Source organism: Gobio gobio, assembly GCF_949357685.1.
Source record: "Gobio gobio genome assembly, chromosome: 6".
Classification (NCBI taxonomy): domain Eukaryota; kingdom Metazoa; phylum Chordata; class Actinopteri; order Cypriniformes; family Gobionidae; genus Gobio; species Gobio gobio.
Window position 1 is genome coordinate 31,180,105 of NC_137102.1, and position 25,200 is coordinate 31,205,304.

The window sequence follows — 25,200 nt, forward strand, 5'->3', positions numbered from 1 at the left end:
ATTTTATAAAGTTTAAATATGCTTAGTAAGCAGAATGAACCAATGAGTGGTCTTCTGCTGCCATCTGGTGGCAATTTTAGGTAATACGTTTTTAACATAATTGTGAATAAATAAATAAATAACAATTTGATTGACAGTATTGGTTCTTGAGGCAAAGTTGTTCAGTATGAGGAGATCTACCATAATTTCTGCATATTATGTGGATGTTTTTTACCACACCTGATTACAGAGATGGAAAATACTATTTACAGCCAATACAGGCAATTCACCATAGGGAATACATGGTTTTCAAAGCTTTTTAACAGTTATAGCGCCACCTATGGTCCGATCTCCATGAAACTTTGCATGCTTCTTCAGCATGTTATGTCACATATACATAACAATTTTCGTGAAGTTTTGAGTTTTCCTTTAGGATTTATAGGCTTTTGAGTGTATTTTGCTATGCCCCTCTTCTAAATGACCCTGTTATAGCCATCCAAATGCAAAAGTTCAACTTTTTTTCAATAATTATTGATCTAGAGAGTCCAGAGAATTGTCCTAGACTGGTTTGATTCTGATCGGGCAAAAATCCAGGGACTAGTTCGCAAAAGTAGGTTTTAAACATAATCACAAATATTTAATGAACTATTTGATTGACAGCAATAGTTCAAGAGGCAAAGTTGTTCAGTATGAGGAGATCTATCAAATGATATGCATATTTCGGGGATGTGTACAACACCACGTGATTACAGAACCTCAAAACTCGTTAGCGCCAACTAGTGGCCGATTTCTTTCAAAATTCTTACAGACCTCTAAGACCATGAGTCAAACATGCCCATCGAGTTTCGTTATGATCGGCCTCTGTTAACCTTGTCTAATAGGTGCTCAAATTTAATTGGCTGTGGCGGCCATGTTTTTTGAGATACGCCAATTTCCTCATAGACATATATGCTACCTTGGACCAAGACACTGCATACCAATTTTCAAGTCAATTGGACTAATGGTCAGGTGGTCATAGCCTTTTTCATGTTATTTTCATGTTATAGCGCCACCAAGTGGCCAATCGTCGCGATTGTCTTATCGTGACCAAAGACCACGCCCATACATATGTGTACCAAATTTGGTGAAGATATCTTATTTTGATCTAGAGTTATAGCCTTTTTAGTAAAATAGGCTCCGCCCTGAACATCAATTTTAAGCCCCCTAACAACCGTGAATCCAAATTATGACTTTTTTTCAATGATTATTAATAGTCAGACGCCAGAGAACATTTTGGCACTAGTTCGGTTCTGATCGGACAAAAAACCTAGGACTAGTTCGCAAAAGTAGTTTTTTGACAAAATTCAAAATGGCGGAAAAATTTGCATACCGGAAATGAAATCGGAGATGTACGTTTTTTATGTCAGGTATTCAGCTTTCCAATGATATAAGACACTTGAGTCTACAACATACAGTTTAGGAGTTATGAGCAGTTTTGCGCAATTGATTGCTATAGCGCCACCTATAGGCCAATCGGGGTCATAATTTGATAACCTCTCCTCGATTTTTGTACTACCTATTGGCCAAGTTTCAAGTCTCTAGCCCTTACAGTTTGGTCTGCACGATGCGTTTTAGGTCTGAATAATAATAATAATAATAATAATAATTAAAGCTGCAAGCAGCATTTAGCGGGGTTCAAGCCTTTAAGGCCTTTAAGCACACAAGCATCAAAAGACGTTAAGTTTTATTTAGCAAGATTTTAAACACTGAAATAATAGATGGAAAAGTCAATTTACAGGCAATTTACCATAGGAAACATGGTTTTAAAAGGTTTTTAACAGTTATAGCGCCACCTATGGTCCGATCTCTATAAAACGTTTAATGCTTGTTAAGGATCTAATGTCACATATGCCCACCAATTTTCGTGAAGTTTTGAGCTTTCCCTTAGAATTTATAGGCTTTTGAGTGTATTTTGCCACGCCTCTTTTCTAAATGACCCTGTTATAGCCATCCAGATGCAAAAGTTCAACTTTTTTGATAATTATTGATCTAGAGAGTGCAGAGAATTGTCCTAGACTTGTTTGGCTCCGATCGGGCAAAAAAAACGGGACTAGTTTGCAAAAGTAGGGTTTTAACATAATTACGAATATTTAATGAACGATTTGATTGACAGCAATGTTTCTAGAGGCACAGTTGTACAGTATGAGGAGATCTATCAAATTATATCAATATTGTGGGAATATGTGAAACATCACGTGATTACAGAGCCGTAAAATTCGTTGGAGCCTACTAGTGGCCAATTTCTTAAAAAATTATTACAGACCTCTAGGACCATGAGTCAAACATGCTCACCAAGTTTTGTTCCGATCGGCCTCCTTTAACCTTGTCTTATAGGTGCTCAAATTTCATTGGCCAATGGCGGCCATGTTTGGACCTTGGACCAAGACACTGCATACCAATTTTCAAGTCAATTGGACTAGCAGGTGGGTGGTTATAGCCCTTTTCATGTTTTTTTAATGTTATAGCGCCACCAAGTTTTCAGTCCTCACAATTAATTTTACTGTGACCAAAGACTCAGCCCATACACATGTGTACCAAGTTTGGTGAAGATATCTCATTTCGTTCCTGAGTTATAGCCCTTTTAGTAAAATAGTCTCAAAAACAGGCTTCAAACCAGTTGTTCCATTATGCATGGTTACACACACACACACAAAGTGTTTTTGAGATATGTAATTGTGAAAATATCTTTTAATGGTCTATGAGCATGTCAAATTTTTTTGTGAAATACATCACGTTCTAGTATTATTTACTATGAATAACCATGTTTCTAGCATGATTTACCATAGTCTACCGTGATTTACCCTGTTCTAGCAAAATTTACAATGATATACCATGTTCTAGTATTATTTACCATGATTTACCATGTTTCTAATGTGATTTATCATGATTTACCACATTGCTAGTAATTATGTGAAGTGTCAACTCTGACAAAATATGATTGTGTTATAATAGTAATTGCTTTAGTGCAAAATACTGTGGAAAATCAAACTTTAAAAGGAAAGTGAGTCAATAAGTGGTCTTCTGCTGCCCTCTGCTGGACATTCTACTTATTAATACAGTCTTTTCACAGTTGCTTCACTTAAATATCATATTGGTCTTCCATGTTAATTCCATTATACATGCTTATACACACACACACACACACACACACACACACACACACACACACACACACAGACACACACAGACACACTTTTTCACACACTATGGTCTATAATCATTTCACATAGCTCTTTGTAACTATTAATCAGATTATTAAAAATGTATTCAAAAAAATAGGACTACACACACACACAAACACATTTTGTTGTAGATACAGACATTTTAACTATATGATGCTGCAGTAAACAAAATGTTTCCTGCAAGTCTCCTTCAAGATTCTCATTTCTCAATGTGACAGTTGTCAATAGTAATACTTAATAGATTAATTTTAACTAAATGTGATTGTAAATGTTAAAATAGTGAATTTTTAAAGTCTGAATATGACTTAGAGATCAATATTAGAGTGTAGTACAATAAAATGAACAGCGGGGGGCAGCAAACGACCACTTATTGGCTTAATATACCATTATTTTCATAATTTTCAGCTTTTTAACTGTTATAGAGGCAAATATTGTCCTATCTGTCTGAAATTTGTCATGCTTGTTTAGAGGCATAGTACACATGTTCTGACTTGTTTTTAAGAATATCTGAGCATTCATTGAATAGATATAGGCATTTGGAGACACTTGGTCAAGGCCACATCTTGAAATAAACCTGTTATAGCCATTCAGATGTAAAAGTTTAACTTTTTTTAAATAATTATTGCTCTAAAGAGTCCAGAGAATCATACTGCAGTGGTTTGGTTCCAATCGGGCAAAAAAACTAGGACTAGATTGCAAAATGAGGTTATTAACATAATTGTGAATGTTTAAATAACGATTTGATTGACAGTATTGGTTCTTGAAGCAAAGTTGTTCAGTATGAGGAGATCTATCATAATGTATGCATATTATGTATTACAGAGATGGAAAATACCATTTACAGCCAATACAGGCATTTCACCATAGGGAATACATGGTTTTCAAAGCTTTTTAAAAGTTATAGCGCCACCTATGGTCCGATCTCCATGAAACTTTGCATGCTTTTTCAGCATGTTATGTTACATAGACATAAAAATTGTCGTGAAGTTTTGAGTTTTCCTTTAGGATTTATAGGCTTTTGAGTGTATTTTGCTAAGCCCCTCTTCTAAATGACCCTGTTATATCCATCCAAATGCAAAAGTTCAACTTTTTTTCGATAATTATTGATCTACAGAGTACAGAGAATTGTTCTAGACTGGTTTGGTTCCCATCGGGCAAAAATCCAGGGACTAGTTCGCAAAAGTAGGTTTTAAACATAATCGCGGATATTTAATGAACGGTTTGATCGACAGCAATGCTTCTAGAGGCAAAGTTGTTCAGCATGAGGAGACCTATCATATGATGTGTATATTTGGTTGATGTGTGCTACACCACGTGATTACAGAGCCATAAAACTCGTTAGCGCCAACTAGTGGCCGATTTCTTTCAAAATTCTTACAGACCTCTAGGGCCATGAGTCAAAGATGCCCACCGAGTTTCATTCCGATCGGCCTCCGTTAACCTTGTCTTAGAGGTGCTCAAACTTCATTAGCCGATAGCAGCCATGTTTTTTGAGATACGCCAATGTCCTCATAGACATATATGGCACCTTCGATCAAGACACTGCATACCAATTTTCAAGTCAATCGGACTAGCGGTCGGGTGGTTATAGCCATTTTCATGTTTTTTTGGTGTTATAGCGCCACCAAGTGGTCAATCGTCGCGATTGTTTTATCGCGACCAAAGACTTAGCCCATACACATGTGTACCAAGTTTGGTAAAGATATCTCATTTTGTTCTTGAGTTATAGCCATTTTAGTAAAATAGGCTCCTCCCACAACATTCGTTTTCCGCCCCTTTGCGACCTTGAAGCGAAATTTATACTTTTTTTCGATAATTATTGATATTCAGACTCCAGAGAACATTTCTGCACTGGTTTGGTTCCGATCGGGCTAAAATCCAGGGACTAGTTCGCAAAAGTAGTTTTTCAACAAAATTCAAAATAGCGGAAAAATTTGCATACCGCAAATGAAATCGGAGATAAACATTATTTACGTCACGTATTCAGCTTTCCAATGATATAAGACACTTGAGTCTATAACATACGGGTTAGGAGTTATGAGCAGTTTCGCGCAATTGATTGCTATAGCGCCACCTATTGGCCAATTTGGCTCATAATTTGATAACCTCTCCTCGATTTTTGGGCTACCATCTGACAAAGTTTCAACGCTCCAGCTCTTACGGTTTGGGCTGCACGATGCGTTTTAGCGGAGAATAATAATAATAAAAACCCTTACAATTACAATAGGGTTTCAGCACTTCGTGCTTGAACCCCTAATTAAAGCTGCAAGCAGCATTTAGCGGGGTTCAAGCCTTTAAGGCCTTTAAGCACACAAGCATCAAAAGACATTAGGTTTTATTTAGCAAGATTTTAAACACTGAAATAATAGATGGAAAACTTAAATTACAGGCAATTTACCATAGGAAACATATGGTTTTTAACAGTTATAGCGCCACCTATGGTCCGATCTCTGTAAAGCTTTGCATGCTTGTTAAGGATCTAATGTCACACATGCCCACCAATTTTCGTGAAGTTTTGAGTTGTCCCTTAGAATTTATAGGCTTTTGAGAGTATTTTGCCACGTCTCTTTTCTAAATGACCCTGTTATAGCCATCCAAATGCAAAAGTTCAACTTTCTTTTGATAATTATTGATCTAGAGAGTCCAGAGAATTGTCCTAGACTGGTTTGGTTCCAATCGGGCAAAAAAACAGGGACTAGTTTGCAAAATTAGGTTTTTAACATAATGGTGAATATTTAATGAACGATTTGATTGACAGCAATGATTCTAGAGGCAAAGTTGTTTAGTATGAGGAGACCTATCAAATGATATCAATATTGTGGGAATATGTGAAACATGACGTGATTACAGAGCCATAAAACTCGTTAGCGCCTGCTAGTGGCCAATTTCTTTAAATTCTTATAGACCTCTAGGGCCATGAGTCAAACATGCCCATCAAGTTTTGTTCCGATCGGCCTCCGTTAACCTTGTCTAATAGGTTCTCAAATTTCATTGGCCAATAGCGGCCATGTTTTTTGAGTTACACCATATTCCTCATAGACATGCATGGTACCTTGGACCAAGACACTGCATACCAACTTTCAAGTCAATCGGACTAGCAGTCGGGTGGTTATAGCCCTTTTCATGTTTCCTTCATGTTATAGCGCCACCAAGTGTTCAATCCTCACAATTATTTTTACTGTGACCAAAGACTGAGCCCATGCACATGTGTACAAAGTTTGGTGAAGATATCTCATTTCGTTCTTGAGTTATAGCCCTTTTAGTAAAATAGGCTCTGAAACAGGCTTCAAACCAGTTGTTCCATTATGCATGCTTACACACACACACACACACACACACACACACACACACACACACACACACACACACACACACACACACACACACACACACACACACACACACACACACACACACACTTTTTTAATGCTATGGTCTATAATCATTTCACATAGATCTTTGTAACTATTAATCAGATTATTAAAAGTGTATTCAGAAACATTGGACTACACACAAATTATGTTGTAGATACAGACATTATAACTATATGATGTTGCAGTAAACATAACAAAATTCCTGCAAGTCTCCTTCAAGATTCACATTTCTCAATGTGACACAATTGTCAGTAGTAATACTTAATAGATTAATTTTGACTACATGTGATGTAAATGTTTAAATAGTGATTTTTTTTAAGTCTAAATATGACTTATAGATCAATTTTTTTGTGTGTAGTACAATAAAATGAACAGCGGGGGGCAGCAAACGACCACTTATTGGCTTATTATAACCAAGACTAAGCCCATACACATGTGTACCAAGTTTGGTTAAGATATCTCATTTTGTTCTTGAGTTATAGCCATTTTAGTAAAATAGGCTCCTCCCACAACATTCGTTTAACATATTAGTTTTGTTCATCATGGACTCACCTTTCTAATGATACAAGACACTTGAGTCTACGACATACGGTTTAGGAGTTATGAGCAGTTAAATATGACTTAGAGATCAATTATTTTGTGTGTAGTACAATAAAATGAACAGCGGGGGGCAGCAAACGACCACTTATTGGCTTAATATACCATTATTTTGATATGAACTCTGTAATTTTCACCTTTTTAACTGTTATAGAGGCAAATATTGTCCGATCTGTCTGAAATTTTTCATGCTTGTTAAGAGGCATAGGATACATGTACTGACTTATTTTTAAGTAGATATGAGCATTCCTTGAATAGATATAGGCATTTGGAGACACTTGGTCAAGGCCACATCTTGAAATTACCCTGTTATAACCATTCAGATGCAAAAGTTTAACTTTTTTTTATAATTATTGCTCTAAAGAGTCCAGAGAATTGTACTGCACTGGTTTGGTTCTGATCAGGTCGAAAAATCTATTACTAGTTTGCAAAAAGAGGTTTTTAACATAATCGTTAATATTTAATGAACGATTTGATTGACAGTATTGGTTCTTGAGGCAAAGTTGTTTAGCATGAGGAGATCTATCATAATATATGCATATTATGTGGATGTTTTTAACCCCACCTGATTACAGAGATGGAAAATACCATTTACAGCCAATACAGGCAATTCATCATAGGGAATACATGGTTTTCAAAGCTTTTTAACAGTTATAGCGCCACCTATGGTCCAATCTCCATGAAACTTTGCACACTTCTTCAGCATGTTATGTCGCATATACATAACAATTTTAGTGACGTTTTGAGTTTTCCATTAAGATTTATAGGCTATTGAGTGTATTTTGCTACATCCCTCTTCTAAATGACACTGTTATAGCCATCTAAATGCAAAAGTTGGACTTTTTTTGATAATTATTGATCTAGAGAGTCCAAAGAATTGTCCTAGACTGGTTTGGTTCTGATCGGGCAAAAAACCAGGGACTAGTTCGAAAAAGTAGGTTTTTAACATAATTGCAAATATTTAATGAACAATTGGATTGACAGCAATGGTTCCAGAGGCAAAGTTGTTCAATATGAGGAGGTCTATCAAACGATATGCATATTTCGTGGATGTGTTAAACACCACGTGATTACAGTGCCATAAAACTTGTTAGCGCCAACTAGTGGCCGATTTCTTTCAAAATTCTTATAGACCTCTAGGGCCATAAGTCAAACATACCCATCGAGTTTCGTTCTGATCGGCCTCCGTTAACCTTGTCTAATAGGTGCTCAAATTTAATTGGCCTTGGCGGCCATGTTTTTTGAGATACGCCAATGTCCTCATAGACATACATGGTACCTTGGACCAAGACACTGCATACCAATTTTCAAGTCAATCGGACTAGCGGTCGGGTGGTTATAGCCATTTTCATGTTTTTTTCGTGTTATAGCGCCACCAAGTGTTCAATCATCGCGTTTTTTTTATCGTGACCAAAAACTGAGACTATACACATGTGTACCAAGTTTGGTGAAGATATCTCATTTTGTTCTTGAGTTATAGCCATTTTAGTAAAATAGGCTCCTCCCACAACATTCGTTTTCCGCCCCTTAGCAACCGTGAATAGAAATTTCAACTTTTTTTCGATAATTATTGATATTCAGACTCCAGAGAACATTTCTGCACTGGTTTGGTTCCGATCAGGCAAAAAACCTAGGACTAGTTCGCAAAAGTAGTTTTTTGACAAAATTCAAAATGGCGGAAAATCTATCATGGCGGAAATGAAATCGGAGATATACGTTTTGTTCGTCATGGACTCACCTTTCCAATGATATAAGACACTTGAGTCTACGACATACGGTTTAGGAGTTATGAGCAGTTTCGCGCAATTGATTGCTATAGCGCCACCTATAGGCCAATCTGGCTCATAATTTGATAACCTCTCCTCGATTTGTGTACTACCATCTGACAAAGTTTCAAAGTTCCAGCCCTTACGGTTTGGGCTGCACGATGCGTTTTAGCGGAGAATAATAATAATAATAATAATAATAATAATTAAAGCTGCAAGCAGCATTTAGCGGGGTTCAAGCCTTTAAGGCCTTTAAGCACACAAGCATCAAAAGACATTAAGTTTTATTTAGCAAGATTTTAAACGCTGAAATAATAGATGGAAAAGTCAATTTACAGGCAATTTACCATAGGAAACATGGTTTTAAAAGGTTTTTAACAGTTATAGCGCCATCTATGGTCCAATCTCTATAAAACGTTTAATGCTTGTTAAGGATATGATGTCACATATGCCCACCAATTTTCGTGAAGTTTTGAGTTTTCCCTTAGAATTTATAGGCTTTTGAGTGTATTTTGCCATGCCGCTTTTCTAAATTACCCTGTTATAGCCATTTAAATGCAAAAGTTAAACTTTTTTTCGATAATTATTGATCTAAAGAGTCCAGAGAATTATCCTAGACTAGTTTGGTTCCAATCGGGCAAAAATCCAGGGACTAGTTTGCAAAAGTAGGTTTTGAACATAAACGCAAATATTTAATGAACATATTAATTGACAGCAATAGTTCTAGAGGCAAAGTTGTTTGGTAGGAGGAGTTCTATCAAATGATATGCATATTTCATGGATGTGTGCAACACCACGTGATTACAGAGCCGTAAAATTCGTTGGCGCCAACTAGTGGCCGATTTCTTTCAAACTTCTTACAGACCTCTAGGGCCATGAGTTAAACATGCCTACAGAGTTTCGATCCGATCGGCCTCCGTTAACCTTGTCTAATAGGTGCTCAAATTTAATTGGCTGTGGCGGCCATGTTTTTTGACATACGCCAATGTCCTCATAGACATACATGGTACCTTGGACCAAGACACTGCATACCAATTTTCAAGTCAATCGGACTAGCGGTCGGGTGGTTATAGCCAATTTCATGTTTTTTTCATGTTATAGCGCCACCAAGTGTTCAATCGTCGGGATTTTTTTATCGTGACCAAAGACTCAGCCCATACACATGTGTACCAAGTTTGGTAAATATATCTCATTTTGTTCTTGAGTTATAACCATTTTAGTAAAATAGGCTCCTCCCACAACATTCGTTTTCCGCCCCTTAGCAACCGTGAATCGAAATTTCAACTTTTTTTCGATAATTATTGATATTCAGACTCCAGAGAACATTTCTGCACTGGTTTGGTTCCGATCGGTCTAAAATCCAGGGACTAGTTCGCAAAAGTAGTTTTTTGACAAAATTCAAAATGGCGGAAAATCCATCATGGCGGAAATGAAATCGGAGATATACGTTTTGTTTGTCATGGACTCACCTTTCCAATGATATAAGACACTTGAGTCTACGACATACGGTTTAGGAGTTATGAGCAGTTTCGCGCAATTGATTGCTATAGCGCCACCTATAGGCCAATCTGGCTCATAATTTGATAACCTCTCCTCGATTTCTGTACTACCATCTGACAAAGTTTCAACGCTCCAGCCCTTACGGTTTGGGCTGCACGATGCGTTTTAGCGGAGAATAATAATAATAATAATAATAATAATAATAATAATAAAAATCAATACAATTACAATAGGGTTTCAGCACTTCGTGCTTGAACCCCTAATAATAAAAATCAGCACAAATACAATAGGTGTTCAGCACTTCGTGCTTGAACCCCTAAAAATCAGTACAATTACAATAGGGTTTCAGCACTTCGTGCTTGAACCCCTAATAATTAAAGCTGCAAGCAGCATTTAGCGGGGTTCAAGCCTTTAAGGCCTTTAAGCACTCAAGCATCAAAAGACATTTAGTTTTATTTAGCAAGATTTTAAACACTGAAAAAATAGATGGAAAAGTCAATTTTCAGGCAATATAGGCAATTTACCATAGGAAACATTTGGTTTTAAAAGGTTTTTAACAGTTATAGCGCCACCTATGGTCCGAGCTCTATAAAACTTTGCAAGCTTGTTAAGGATCTAATGTCACATATGCCCACCAATTTTCGTGAAGTTTTGAGTTTTCCCTTAGAATATATCAAATGATATGCATATTTCGTGGATGTGTGCAACACCACGTGATTACAGAGCCATAAAACTCATTAGCGCCAACTAGTGGCCGATTTCTTTCAAAATTCTTACAGACCTCTAGGGCCATGAGACTTGTCTAATAGGTGCTCAAATTTAATTGGCTGTGGCAGCCATGTTTTTTAAGATACGCCAATGTCCTCATAGACATACTTGGCACCTTGGACCAAGACACTGCATACCAATTTTCAAGTCAATCGGACTAGCGGTCAGGTGGTTAAAGCCATTTTGATGTTTTTTCACGTTATTGTGCCACCAAGTGTTAAATCGTCGCAATTTTTTTATCGTGACCAAAGACTCACCCTATACACATGTGTACCAAGTTTGGTGAAGATATCTCATTTCGTTCCTGAGTTATAACCCTTTTAGTAAAATAGGCTCTGAAACAGGCTTCAAACCAGTTGTTACATTATGCATGCTTTCACACACACACACACACACACACACACACACACACACACACACACACACACACACACACACACACACACACACACACACACACACACACACACACACACAATGTTTTTGTAATATGTTATTGTGAAAATATATTTTAATGGTCTATGAGCATGTCACATTTTTTTGTGAAATACACCACGTCCTAGTATTATTTACTATGATTAACCATGATTCTAATGTGATTTACCATGATTTACCACATTGCTAGTAATTATGTGAAGTGACAGTACAAATGAAGAGATAAAATCTGACAAAATATGAGTATGTTATAATAGTAATTGCTTTTGTCACTGTTGAAAATTATTAACTTTAAAAGGAAAGTGAGTCAATAAGTGGTCTTCTGCTGCCCTCTGCTGGACATTCTACTTATTAATAAAGTCTTTTCACAGTTGCTTTGCAATAGACATTATAAAATCACTTATATATCAAATTAGTCTTCCATGTTAATTCCATTCTGCATGCTTATACACACTAAACACACACACACACACACACACACACACACACACACACACACACACACACACACACACACACACACACACACACACACACACACACACACACACACACACACACACACTTTTTTAATTCTATGGTCTATAATCATTTCACATAACTCTTTGTAACTATTAATCAGATTATTAAAAATGTATTCAGAAACATAGGACCACCCACACACATTTTGTTGTAGATACAGACATTTGAACTTTATGTTGCAGTAAACAAAATGTTTCCTGCAAGTCTCCTTCAAGATTCACATTTCTCAATGTGACAATTGTCAATAGTCATACTTAATAGATTAATTTTGACTAAATGTGATTGTAAATGTTAAAATAGTGATTTTTTTAAAGTCTGAATATGACTTATAGATCAATATTAGAGTGTAGTACAATAAAATGAACAGCGGGGGGCAGCAAACGACCACTTTTTGGCTTAATATACCATTATTGTCATATGAACCCTGTAATTTTCACCTTTTTAACTGTTATAGAGGCAAATAATGTCCGATCTTTCTGAAAATGTTCATGCTTGTTTAGAGGCATAGTACACATGTTCTGACTTGTTTTTAAGAATATCTGAGCATTCATTGAATAGATATAGGCATTTGGGGACACTTGGTCAAGGCCAGACACACACACACACACACACACACACACACTTTTTTAATGCTATGGTCTATAATCATTTAACATAGCTCTTTGTAACTATTAATCAGATTTTTAAAAATGTATTCAGAAACATAGGACTACACACACACATTTTGTTGTAGATACAGACATTTGAACTATATGATGTTGCAGTAAACAAAATGTTTCCTGCAAGTCTCCTTCAAGATTCACATTTCTCAATGTGACAATTGTCAATAGTAATACTTAATAGATTAATTTTAACTAAATGTGATTGCAAATGTTAAAATAGTGATTTATTTTAAGCTGAATATGACTTGTAGATCAATATTAGAGTGTAGTACAATAAAATGAACAGCGGGGGGCAGCAAACGACCACTTATTGGCTTAATATACCATTATTTTCATAATTTTCAGCTTTTTAACTGTTATAGAGGCAAATATTGTCCTATCTGTCTGAAATTTTTCATGCTTGTTTAGAGGCATAGTACACATGTTCTGACTTGTTTTTAAGAATATTTGAGCATTCATTGAATAGATATAGGCATTTGGGGACACTTGGCCAAGGCCACACCTTGAAATAATGTTATAGCCATTCAGATGCAATAGTTTAACTTTATTTTAAATAATTAGTGCTCTAAAGAGTCCAGAGAATCGTACTACAGTGGTTTGGTTCCGATCGGGCAAAAAAATCTAGGACTAGATTGCAAAATGAGGTTATTAACATAATTGTGAATGTTTAAATAACGATTTGATTGACAGTATTGGTTCTTGAAGCAAAGTTGTTCAGTATGAGGAGATCTATCATAATTTATGCATATTATGTATATGTTTTTAACCCCACCTGATTACAGAGATGGAAAATACCATTTACAGCAAATACAGGCATTTCACCATAGGGAATACATGGTTTTCAAAGCTTTTTAACAGTTATAGCGCCACCTATGGTCCGATCTCCATGAAACTTTGCAGGATTCTTCAGCATGTTATGATACATATACATAACATTTTTCGTGAAGTTTTGAGTTTTCCTTTAGGATTTATAGACTTTTGAGTGTATTTTGCTAAGCTCCTCTTCTAAATGACCCTTTTATAGCCATCCAAATGCAAAAGTTCAACTTTTTTTCGATAATTATTGATCTAGAGAGTCCAGAAAATTGTTCTAGACTGGTTTGGTTCCCATCGGGCAAAAATCCAGGGACTAGTTTGCAAAAGTAGGTTTTAAACATAATCGCGGATATTTAATGAACGGTTTGATTGACAGCAATGCTTCTAGAGGCAAAGTTGTTCAACATGAGGAGACCTATCATATGATGTGTATATTTGGTTGATGTTTTCAACACCACGTGATTACAGAGCCATAAAACTCGTTAGCGCCAACTAGTGGCCGATTTCTTTCAAAATTCTTACTGACCTCTAGGGCCATGAGTCAAAGATGCCCACCAAGTTTCATTCCGATCGGCCTCCGTTAACCTTGTCTTAGAGGTGCTCAAACTTCATTAGCCGATAGCAGCCATGTTTTTTGAGATACGCCAATGTCCTCATAGACATACATGGTACCTTGGACCAAAACACTGCATACCAATTTTCAAGTCAATCGGACTAGCGGTCGGGTGGTTATAGCCATTTTCATGTTTTTTTCGTGTTATAGCGCCACCAAGTGGTCAATCGTCGCTATTGTTTTATCGTGACCAAAGACTTAGCCCATACATACGTGTACCAAGTTTGGTAAAGATATCTCATTTTGTTCTTGAGTTATAGCCATTTTAGTAAAATAGGCTCCTCCCACAACATTCGTTTTCCGCCCCTTTGCGACCTTGAAGCGAAATTTATACTTTTTTTCGATAATTATTAATATTCAGACTCCAGAGAACATTTCTGCACTAGTTTGGTTCCGATCAGGCAAAAATCCAGGGACTAGTTCGCAAAAGTAGTTTTTTGACAAAATTCAAAATGGCGGAAAATCTATTATGACGGAAATGAAATCGGAGATATACGTTTTGTTCGTCAGGGACTCACCTTTCCAATGATATAAGACACTTGAGTCTACGACATACGGTTTATGAGTTATGAGCAGTTTCGCGCAATTGATTGCTATAGCGCCACCTATAGGCCAATCTGGCTCATAATTTGATAACCTCTCCTCGATTTTTGTACTACCATCTGACAAAGTTTCAAAGCTCCAGCACTTACGGTTTGGGCTGCACGATGCGTTTTACGGCAGAATAATAATAATAATAAAAATCAGCACAAATACAATAGGGTTTCAGCACTTCGTGCTTGAACCCCTAATTAAAGCTGCAAGCAGCATTTAGCGGGGTTCAAGCCTTTAAGGCCTTTAAGCACACAAGCATCAAAAGACATTAGGTTTTATTTAGCAAGATTTTAAACACTGAAATAATAGATGGAAAACTTAAATTACAGGCAATTTACCATAGGAAACATATGGTTTTTAACAGTTATAGCGCCACCTATGGTCCGATCTCTGTAAAGCTTTGCATGCTTGTTAAGGATCTAATGTCACACATGCCCACCAATTTTCGTGAAGTTTTGAGTTGTCCCTTAGAATTTATAGGCTTTTGAGTGTATTTTGCCACGTCTCTTTTCTAAATGACCCTTTTATAGCCATCCAAATGCAAAAGTTCAACTTTCTTTTGATAATTATTGATCTAGAGAGTCCAGAGAATTGTCCTAGACTGGTTTGGTTCCAATCGGGCAAAAAAACAGGGACTAGTTTGCAAAATTTGTGAAAATTGTGAATATTTAATGAACGATTTGATTGACAGCAATGATTCTAGAGGAAAAGTTGTTTAGTATGAGGAGACCTATCAAATGATATCAATATTGTGGGAATATGTGAAACATGACGTGATTACAGAGCCATAAAACTCGTTAGCGCCTGCTAGTGGCCAATTTCTTTAAATTCTTATTGACCTCTAGGGCAATGAGTCAAACATGCCCATCAAGTTTTGTTCCGATCGGCCTCCGTTAACCTTGTCTAATAGGTTCTCAAATTTCATTGGCCAATAGCGGCCATGTTTTTTGAGTTACACCATATTCCTCATAGACATGCATGGTACCTTGGACCAAGACACTGCATACCAACTTTCAAGTCAATCGGACTAGCAGTCGGGTGGTTATAGCCCTTTTCATGTTTCCTTCATGTTATAGCGCCACCAAGTGTTCAATCCTCACAATTATTTTTACTGTGACCAAAGACTGAGCCCATGCACATGTGTACAAAGTTTGGTGAAGATATCTCATTTCGTTCTTGAGTTATAGCCCTTTTAGTAAAATAGGCTCTGAAATAGGCTTCAAACCAGTTGTTCCATTATGCATGCTTACACACACACACACACACACACACACACACACACACACACACACACACACACACATTTTTTTTAATGCTATGGTCTATGATCATTTCACATAGATCTTTGTAACTATTAATCAGATTATTAAAAGTGTATTCAGAAACATTGGACTACACACAAATTATGTTGTAGATACAGACATTATAACTATATGATGTTGCAGTAAACATAACAAAATTCCTGCAAGTCTCCTTCAAGATTCACATTTCTCAATGTGACACAATTGTCAGTAGTAATACTTAATAGATTAATTTTGACTACATGTGATGTAAATGTTTAAATAGTGATTTTTTTAAAGTCTAAATATGACTTATAGATCAATTTTTTTGTGTGTAGTACAATAAAATGAACAGCGGGGGGCAGCAAACGACCACTTATTGGCTTATTATAACCAAGACTAAGCCCATACACATGTGTACCAAGTTTGGTTAAGATATCTCATTTTGTTCTTGAGTTATAGCCATTTTAGTAAAATAGGCTCCTCCCACAACATTCGTTTAACATATTAGTTTTGTTCATCATGGACTCACCTTTCTAATGATACAAGACACTTGAGTCTACGACATACGGTTTAGGAGTTATGAGCAGTTAAATATGACTTAGAGATCAATTATTTTGTGTGTAGTACAATAAAATGAACAGCGGGGGGCAGCAAACGACCACTTATTGGCTTAATATACCATTATTTTGATATGAACTCTGTAATTTTCACCTTTTTAACTGTTATAGAGGCAAATATTGTCCGATCTGTCTGAAATTTTTCATGCTTGTTAAGAGGCATAGGATACATGTACTGACTTGTTTTTAAGTAGATCTGAGCATTCATTGAATAGATATAGGCATTTGGAGACACTTGGTCAAGGCCACATCTTGAAATTACCCTGTTATAACCATTCAGATGCAAAAGTTTAACTTTTTTTATAATTATTGCTCTAAAGAGTCCAGAGAATTGTACTGCACTGGTTTGGTTCTGATCAGGTCGAAAAATCTATTACTAGTTTGCAAAAAGAGGTTTTTAACATAATCGTTAATATTTAATGAACGATTTGATTGACAGTATTGGTTCTTGAGGCAAAGTTGTTTAGCATGAGGAGATCTATCATAATATATGCATATTACGTGGATGTTTTTAACCCCACCTGATTACAGAGATGGAAAATACCATTTACAGCCAATACAGGCAATTCATCATAGGGAATACATGGTTTTCAAAGCTTTTTAACAGTTATAGCGCCACCTATGGTCCAATCTCCATGAAACTTTGCACACTTCTTCAGCATGTTATGTCACATATACATAACAATTTTAGTGACGTTTTGAGTTTTCCATTAAGATTTATAGGCTATTGAGTGTATTTTGCTACATCCCTCTTCTAAATGACACTGTTATAGCCATTTAAATGCAAAAGTTTGACTTTTTTTTAATAATTATTGATCTAGAGAGTCCAAAGAATTGTCCTAGACTGGTTTGGTTCTGATCGGGCAAAAAACCAGGGACTAGTTCGCAAAAGTAGGTTTTTAACATAATTGCAAATATTTAATGAACAATTGGATTGACAGCAATGGTTCCAGAGGCAAAGTTGTTCAATATGAGGAGGTCTATCAAACGATATGCATATTTCGTGGATGTGTTAAACACCACGTGATTACAGTGCCATAAAACTTGTTAGCGCCAACTAGTGGCCGATTTCTTTCAAAATTCTTACAGACCTCTAGGGCCATGAGTCAAACATGCCCACCGAGTTTCATTCCGATCAGCTTCCGTTAACCTTGTCTTAGATGTACTCAAAATTCATTGGCCGATAGCGGCCATGTTTTTTAAGATACGCCAATGTCCTCATAGACATATATGGCACCTTGGATCAAGACACTGCATACCAATTTTCAAGTCAATCGGACTAGCGGTCGGGTGGTTATAGCCATTTTCATGTTTTTTTTGTGTTATAGCGCCACCAAGTGTTCAATCGTCGCGATTGTTTTATCGTGACCAAACACTCAGCCCATACATATGTGTACCAAGGTTGGTAAAGATATCTCATTTTGTTCTTGAGTTATAGCCATTTTAGTAAAATAGGCTCCTCCCACAACATTCGTTTTCTGAACCTTAGCAACCGTGAATCGAAATTTCAACTTTTTTTCAATAATTATTGATATTCAGACTCCAGAGAACATTTCTGCACTGGTTTGGTTCCGATCGGGTTAAAATCCAGGGACTAGTTCGCAAAAGTAGTTTTTCAACAAAATTCAAAATGACGGAAAAATTTGCATACCGGAAATGAAATCGGAGATATACATTATTTACGTCAGGTATTCAGCTTTCCAATGATATAAGACACTTGAGTCTATGACATACGGTTTAGGAGTTATGAGCAGTTTCGCACAATTGATTGCTATAGCGCCACCTATAGGCCAATTTGGCTCATAATTTGATAACCTCTCCTCGATTTTTGGGCTACCATCTGACAAAGTTTCAACGCTCCAGCCCTTACGGTTTGGGCTGCACGATGCGTTTTAGCGGAGAATAATAATAATAAAAACCCTTACAATTACAATAGGGTTTCAGCACTTCGTGCTTGAACCCCTAATAATAATAAAAATCAGCACAAATACAATAGGTGTTCAGCACTTCGTGCTTGAACCCCTAAAAAAGATGTACTTTGAACTTTGGGTCGCAAAAACAGGGTCATTTAAAAAATGGGTGTGGCATAATATACTCAAATGCCTATTAATCCTGAAGGAAAACTCAAAACTTCACGAAAATAGGTGAGCACATGTAACACATGACTCTGAAGAAGCATGCACATTTTTATAGAGATCGGACAATAGATGGCGCTATAACTGTTAAAAAGGTTTAAAAACCATGCATTTACTGGTAAATGGTCTTTTCCATATATGATCAAGATGTTTATAAGCTTGCTAAATAAAACTGAACTTTTGTATGCACGTGTGCCTTAAAGGCCTTAATTGCTTGAACCCCGCTAAATGCTGCTTGCAGCTTTAATTATTAATGAAATCATTATGAGACATGAAATCATGGATAAATATAATGTCTCTACTATACCAATCACTTTTAAACAGAGATTTCCTGTTAATAACTATAGCCCTATTATTCCAAAGAGTGGAGTTGTGAGGGGAAAAATTATGGGTAAATATAATTTTCCAAAAAAGCAGTAGGCCTACTTGTTTATGAAAATTAGATAATTTCAAAGGTATTTTACAGGGATCAAGATCACATCTCAACGCAAAATCAAACCCGCCAATATTTAAAGAAAAATGATTAGGAATATGGTACCATATTGAGAGAGGCTCTTTCAACCCGAGGCTTATTCGTTTCACTTTTGGTGTGAAAGGGCCTTTACATTTGGCAAAAAATATAAAAAAAGCAAAACTAGCCCAGATGAGGAACAAGGTAGGCCTAACTAAAGCCCTATTCGCACGGGATTAGTATTATTTTATTTACATACTATGGTATTATCTGGGGACCTCTGGTGATTTGTAATAATTGCAATAATTGAATGTTTGTGATCTTAATCCCGTCTGAATCGGCCATGTCTGTAATTTGTAAAGTGAAAATTCCCCCGCAAATTACCACCAAACACCGAGGTCCTGTGGTAATAGTAGTCTCCTGCGAATCGACATCTCTGTGATTTGGCCAGGATTAGGCGGATCGTATATAGGATAATTGCAAGGTTTTTGTTTCCTGTGCGCATTTCATCTTTCACGAAGAATGGAGCTAGGCTGCATTTAATGCCACGAATTCCCGTGCGGCCGCGCGGATTATGCTTTCACTTTAGAATGAGCACCAATTTGGGAGTAAATTGCTTGAATGGTGTGTTAAATATTATTCCTAATGAAAAACACAAAAACAGAACATAGCCTACAATGACAAACTCGCTTAAATGGGCGCTTTTACATTTAGCTTTGAAACTGAATCTTCCGCCGTATAGGCCTATTGTTATTATATTGCTCAGTTCAGTTTTTAATTGTAGCGTCTGTTCTCTAACTGAACTACATTATTTGTATTACTATAAAAAAATCTAAATGATATCGATACGACTGTTAATAATTTCATACAGCTATATCTATAACAAAAAAAACATTTACAAGTCGACATCATATCCGGGAGATAGTCAGTAAATTCGAGTAAAATCACTAGGCTTGCTTATCCCGTGCGAATTTCTAAATCACACGAGGTCCCCAGATAATACTAATCCCGTGCGAATAGGGCTTAAGTAACACAATTAGTTACTTTTTTAGGGAGTAAAGCAATATTGTAATGCATTACTTTTAAGTAACTTTCCCCAACACTGGTTAAAGGTGACATTTGTACCACTGCATTAGCCTACTTCAGACAGTCGAAAAGCAGTGTTCAGTATGCGCCTGTGGGGGGGTGCTCCGGTAACACCATTTCTAGATAATTTAAAGGTCAGGAACCACTGCACTGCACTTCATTTTACAATGGAAAAAAAAGAGACATCATATTTCAATTCTTCTAAAATACAGCTTTAATAAATAGGTTATAAATGCATCTTGGCTATATTACCTGTTAATGTAGGAGAGACTGAAAGATGATACTTGATAGGTAGACATGCATACATTTTATGACATTCCATGAAATAGTCTATTTTACACAAATAAAAATTAAATACATTTCTCTCTGCTATTCTACAATTGTTTCGCCAGTATATATTTATAGTTACATGACAGCTCTGATAGCAAAACTAGTGTGATTTACTACAAGACAAGTGTCATTAATACCCGCATACTGTGCTCATACATGGCATATGATTTTAAATATTATCAAATGTAGTATGCTCGGTGTTGGAATTTTGCTCTATGTTAAAAATGTACATTAATAGTAGTTACATTCACTTTAAAGTTCAAATATGGGACCATGAAGAGAGGAAAATCTGTTTGTTTGTTTTTTTGTATTACTTGCAGTCATCAGATTTTCCAAATCTTCTGTAATATTTAAATTGTAGATGGATCTAATGAAGCAATTGTATGTCTTTGCCCAAACAAAATTATTAAAGTTATTTATGTCTTTAAACAATGTGTCTCATTCAGTGCCCTTCAATCATCTCAGCTCACTCCTGTTACTCTGTCTATAACTAATAATGCATATTGTCAAAATTATAAAAACAAATCTAAAGGACACCCACTAAGATTTTTGGTAAATTTAGCACAATAAATAAATAAATAAAAATAGCAATGCTGGTTTGCATAGTTATTTCTTCAAAGAAAATTTCCAGCCTAATACTATACAAAGGAGCTGAAATCATAATTTTCTAGCACATGGCTTCTTAACCATAAACTGTTATATGTATGCACGATAAAGGGATTTTAGTCTCATGAAATGCACTTCAAACTTACCAGGCCTCAACTGTATGACCAAGATGTTGTTGTTCGTAGATTTTGTGACTTTATTCGCTCCCTTTAAACATTTGGGCTGACAGTCTTAAATGAACTCTCTCACTTTCAACATGATACTGCTTTTGCTGTGACCTTTCATGCAGAGTCTTTTAAGTTGCTCCCCACGGAGCCCTGATCCAGTATGCCCCGGAGCACACAGCATTAAAAGGGGCTTGCTGGAAGACAGATGGCCTGGGGAATACGCCCTGTCACACCTGGGAATATATCACCCTGAGAGGGTGTTGTGTCCTAAAGTCAAACCGAAATAGCATACTTCCCAATTATATAGTAGGCGAAAAACAGTATGTGCAAAAGAAGAATACTCATAAAAAAGTACTCACAGTACTCATAAAAGAGCAGGCAAAAAGTACCCGGATGATCTAATACATCCGGTGAGATTCTGAAGTGTTCATTCAATGGACACTCAACTATCCCATGAGGCCACAACAGAGGATTTATGAATGACAGTTAAGTGACGCAACTTACACTTGCAGGTCACATGACAATGATAACATTGCGGATGTAGTACTTATTAAGTAATTACTTATTCATTTGACTTATTATTTAAGCAAGGCGTATTATTTAATGCAGCCCTAGTTTCATTCTTCACACTGCACTTGCCATCACTGGGTTTGGTAGAGGAGGAACTCGTTAGCTATATGGCTATACCCTTTTCAGCGGAACAACAGCGCCACCTTGAGGTGAGGGATGTGAATGAACATTGTAAAATGAACAGATAAAAAACACAGGTTGAACAAAGGTTCTTGAGATCTGAATTGGCCATGATAGATAGCTATGCTCTTTACATTAATATTCAATTCTAATCAATAAGCTAAATAAAATTCCTCCTATATTCCCCAACGAAGTTTGGTTAATTTTTCTCAAGTATACAAAGTTTTCAGATAAGCTTAAAAATATTAAAGTGAAATATAACTAACATCAAGAAAAAGTGCTTTTGCTCTCACTTTCTGTCATGTATTCCTCTAGTTTCAAAAAACCTTTCACTTACCTGTTCTGTTTGTGCTCTATAGAATATAAACGCCCTCTTCAATGGCCTCTGAATAAAGCAAAGGCTGCCCATAAATACAACAAAAATAGCTGTGCACACTCTGCATATTAAATAGACATCCCGTATTCACTCAAACCAAATGTTGTGCCTACTGTTAATGAATAATAGATTTCACAGGTCCGAGTTTGATCACATGTCCATGTTAAAGGCCCTCATTAGGAGGTCCAAATCTCCCACGCTTGCTGCCTGGAAAAGTTCTGGCTGGTCCATGAGTGAGAGGGCGATCCGCAGAGCTGCCCAGATGTTGCTGGACATAACCTGATGACTCCTGCTCTTCCTCTGCTGATGCAGAGCTGTCAGGAAGTTGCTCACTGCCTCCCTGCGAGAGAAAAGAGAGAATGTTGAAATTCAATGTTTCAGACTTTATTTTGTTCAGCCTTCTGCTTGTTCACTCTTGCTTTAGTATCCATACTAAGGAGACATACAGTTATTTCCCATCAACCCTTGCTCAGTGGTTCAGTTCATTACCGATGTGCCCCCAGGTTGATGCAGCTGATGCCGAGGTTGTATCTCGAGCGGATGAAGCCTGGCTGGAGCTCCAGAGCTCTGGTGTAGGCCTCCACCGCCTCCTCACTACGATCCCCATTTGCCAGCGTGGCCCCGAGCCGATTCCACAGTAGATAATCCTATGAAAACACATAGAATTGGCAGAGTAAAGGGCGATCTAAGACAGGGGTTTTCCAGCTGGGTTCCGAGGAACCCCAGGGGGTCACAAGGTGGTACTTAAACGGTCTATGGAAAATTTTCAAACAAATGTAAAACAATAGTTTTTTATTGCATTATATTGCAATAGTTATTTTGCATTATAAAGACTGTTATTATTATTCTATATTATTAGTAAGAAACAATTGAGAGATTAAAATAACTCCGCATTAGTTTTATATAACATATGTAGCTCATCTATTCATCCTTGTTTGTGTTTTTATTGTTTTTTTGGTAACACTTTCATTCATTAGTTAACATTAGTTAACTACATTAGTTAACATGAACTAATAATGAACTTCCCTTATAAAGCATTTATTAATCTTTGTTAATGTTAATTTCAACATTTACTAATACTTCATTAAAATCTTGTTAACATTAGTTCCCTTTCGAGAGCGGTCACTTCAACATTGCATTGCAACGCTTCGGGTTAACGTCAGTTAGGAAAACTGGCCAATTGCCAGGCGATATGCAAATCGCATGCTAATACTGTAGGGGTAACCTGGCAGTATAAAAGGCGAGGAGTGCAACTATTACCTCAGAATCTCTTCTTTCATGCTCATCGTCGAATTTGCACCTGAGGATTTATGTTCTTCTTTGCATCCGATGGCAACTGTCTGTAGCATCTGCGCGGGCCCTGTTGACCTGCCGGATACCCAGGCTGCTTCCGAGTCCGACTGCCTGGACATCGACGCCCCCTTAGACCTCCAAGAGGAGCACATAAGGGTGCTAGATAAAGCAGTCAGGGAGTTGGACATTTCTTCTTCGGACCTCGAACATGTGGTCAAGTCATGGTCTGCGCCCCAGTCGGCGCGCATCCACGCTTCCACCCACGCCTTTATCCAAAAAATGTAGACGGGGCAGAGTCTACCCAGAGTCGGGGATGTGCGCGTGCCCCCCATCAAAAAGACTGTCGGCGCGCACCTGTGCCCTTCTAAGCTCCTGCAGTCCCTGGATGACGGCAGTGTCGACGTGTACGTTGTCAGAGGCCTGTGCGGCGACGGACTTCGCCCTCATGGAAACCAATCGCTCCACCCAAACCATTGGCCGTGCTATGGGCTTTATGGTAGTCCTCCACAGGCACTTTTGGCTAACCCTAGCTGACCTGAAGGACACAGACCGTAAGACCCTCCTCAACGCTCCTATTACTCCCTCCGGCCTCTCGGTGGTCTACCCCATTTTAACGGTGTGGTTCCGTCACTAACGTTACCCAAAAAACGCCCTGATTCTAGACAGGAAGTTCACAGCCTGCTCGCTAAAGGAGCAATAGAACACGTCCCTCTGAGCAAGCTTGGAACTGTGCGCGGTCTCTCTAGCCCAGGAAGCTTTCCTGCCTCAGCTGGAGCAGTAGCATGTTCTGATTCGTACAGACAACATGTCTGTGGTTTCATACATACATCGCCAGGGCGGCATACGATCCAGACCCCCTTTTAAAGCAGGCTGCACACCTCCTTTTGTGGGCGGATTGGAGCTTTGCTTTCGAATGTCCTCGCCACGCTCACAGAGCCTGTGCGCCAGCCACCAGGCGCCTTATGTTCTAAAATAGGGAGTTTTTGAGACATGGTGCTGTGATCATGTTATCGACCCGTTTAGCTGCCCCGTTTCAGATGTTCTACGTTTTCTACAACATAGACGTGATAATGGCAGTCTGCCCTCCAAAATAAGGTTTATGCAGCTGCTATTGCCTCGTTTCGCTCCCCGGTATCCAGGCATTCGTGGGACCTGGCTTTGGTTCTGAAAGCCCTCTCTCTACCTCCATTCGAGCCGTTGGGATCTATTGAAGTAAAAGAGCTTTCTCTTAAAACTGCTCTCCTCATGGTCCTCGCTTCTGCGAACGCATTGGAGATTTACACGCATTCTCTGTAAACGGTGATTGTAAATGATTTCGG

The 25,200-nt window shown here is 37.5% G+C and overlaps 1 protein-coding gene across 2 annotated transcripts in view; it reads right to left on the reverse strand.

Moving 5' to 3' along the window:
* Positions 1 to 20,612: 20,612 nt before the first annotated feature.
* pex5lb (peroxisomal biogenesis factor 5-like b) overlaps positions 20,613 to 25,200 on the reverse strand; it is a 74,468-nt gene continuing 69,880 nt past the window's right edge. Inside the window, exons 6-7 of one of the 2 annotated variants that reach the window (XM_079819465.1) lie at positions 23,078 to 23,235; positions 20,613 to 22,928 (exon numbers count right to left, since the gene is read on the reverse strand). In XM_079819465.1, the coding sequence (XP_079675591.1) occupies positions 22,739 to 22,928; positions 23,078 to 23,235 (348 nt within the window). In that variant the 3' untranslated portion in view covers positions 20,613 to 22,738. The remainder of the gene's footprint in view (positions 22,929 to 23,077; positions 23,236 to 25,200) is intronic. The other variant, XM_079819466.1, reaches the window with a different exon arrangement.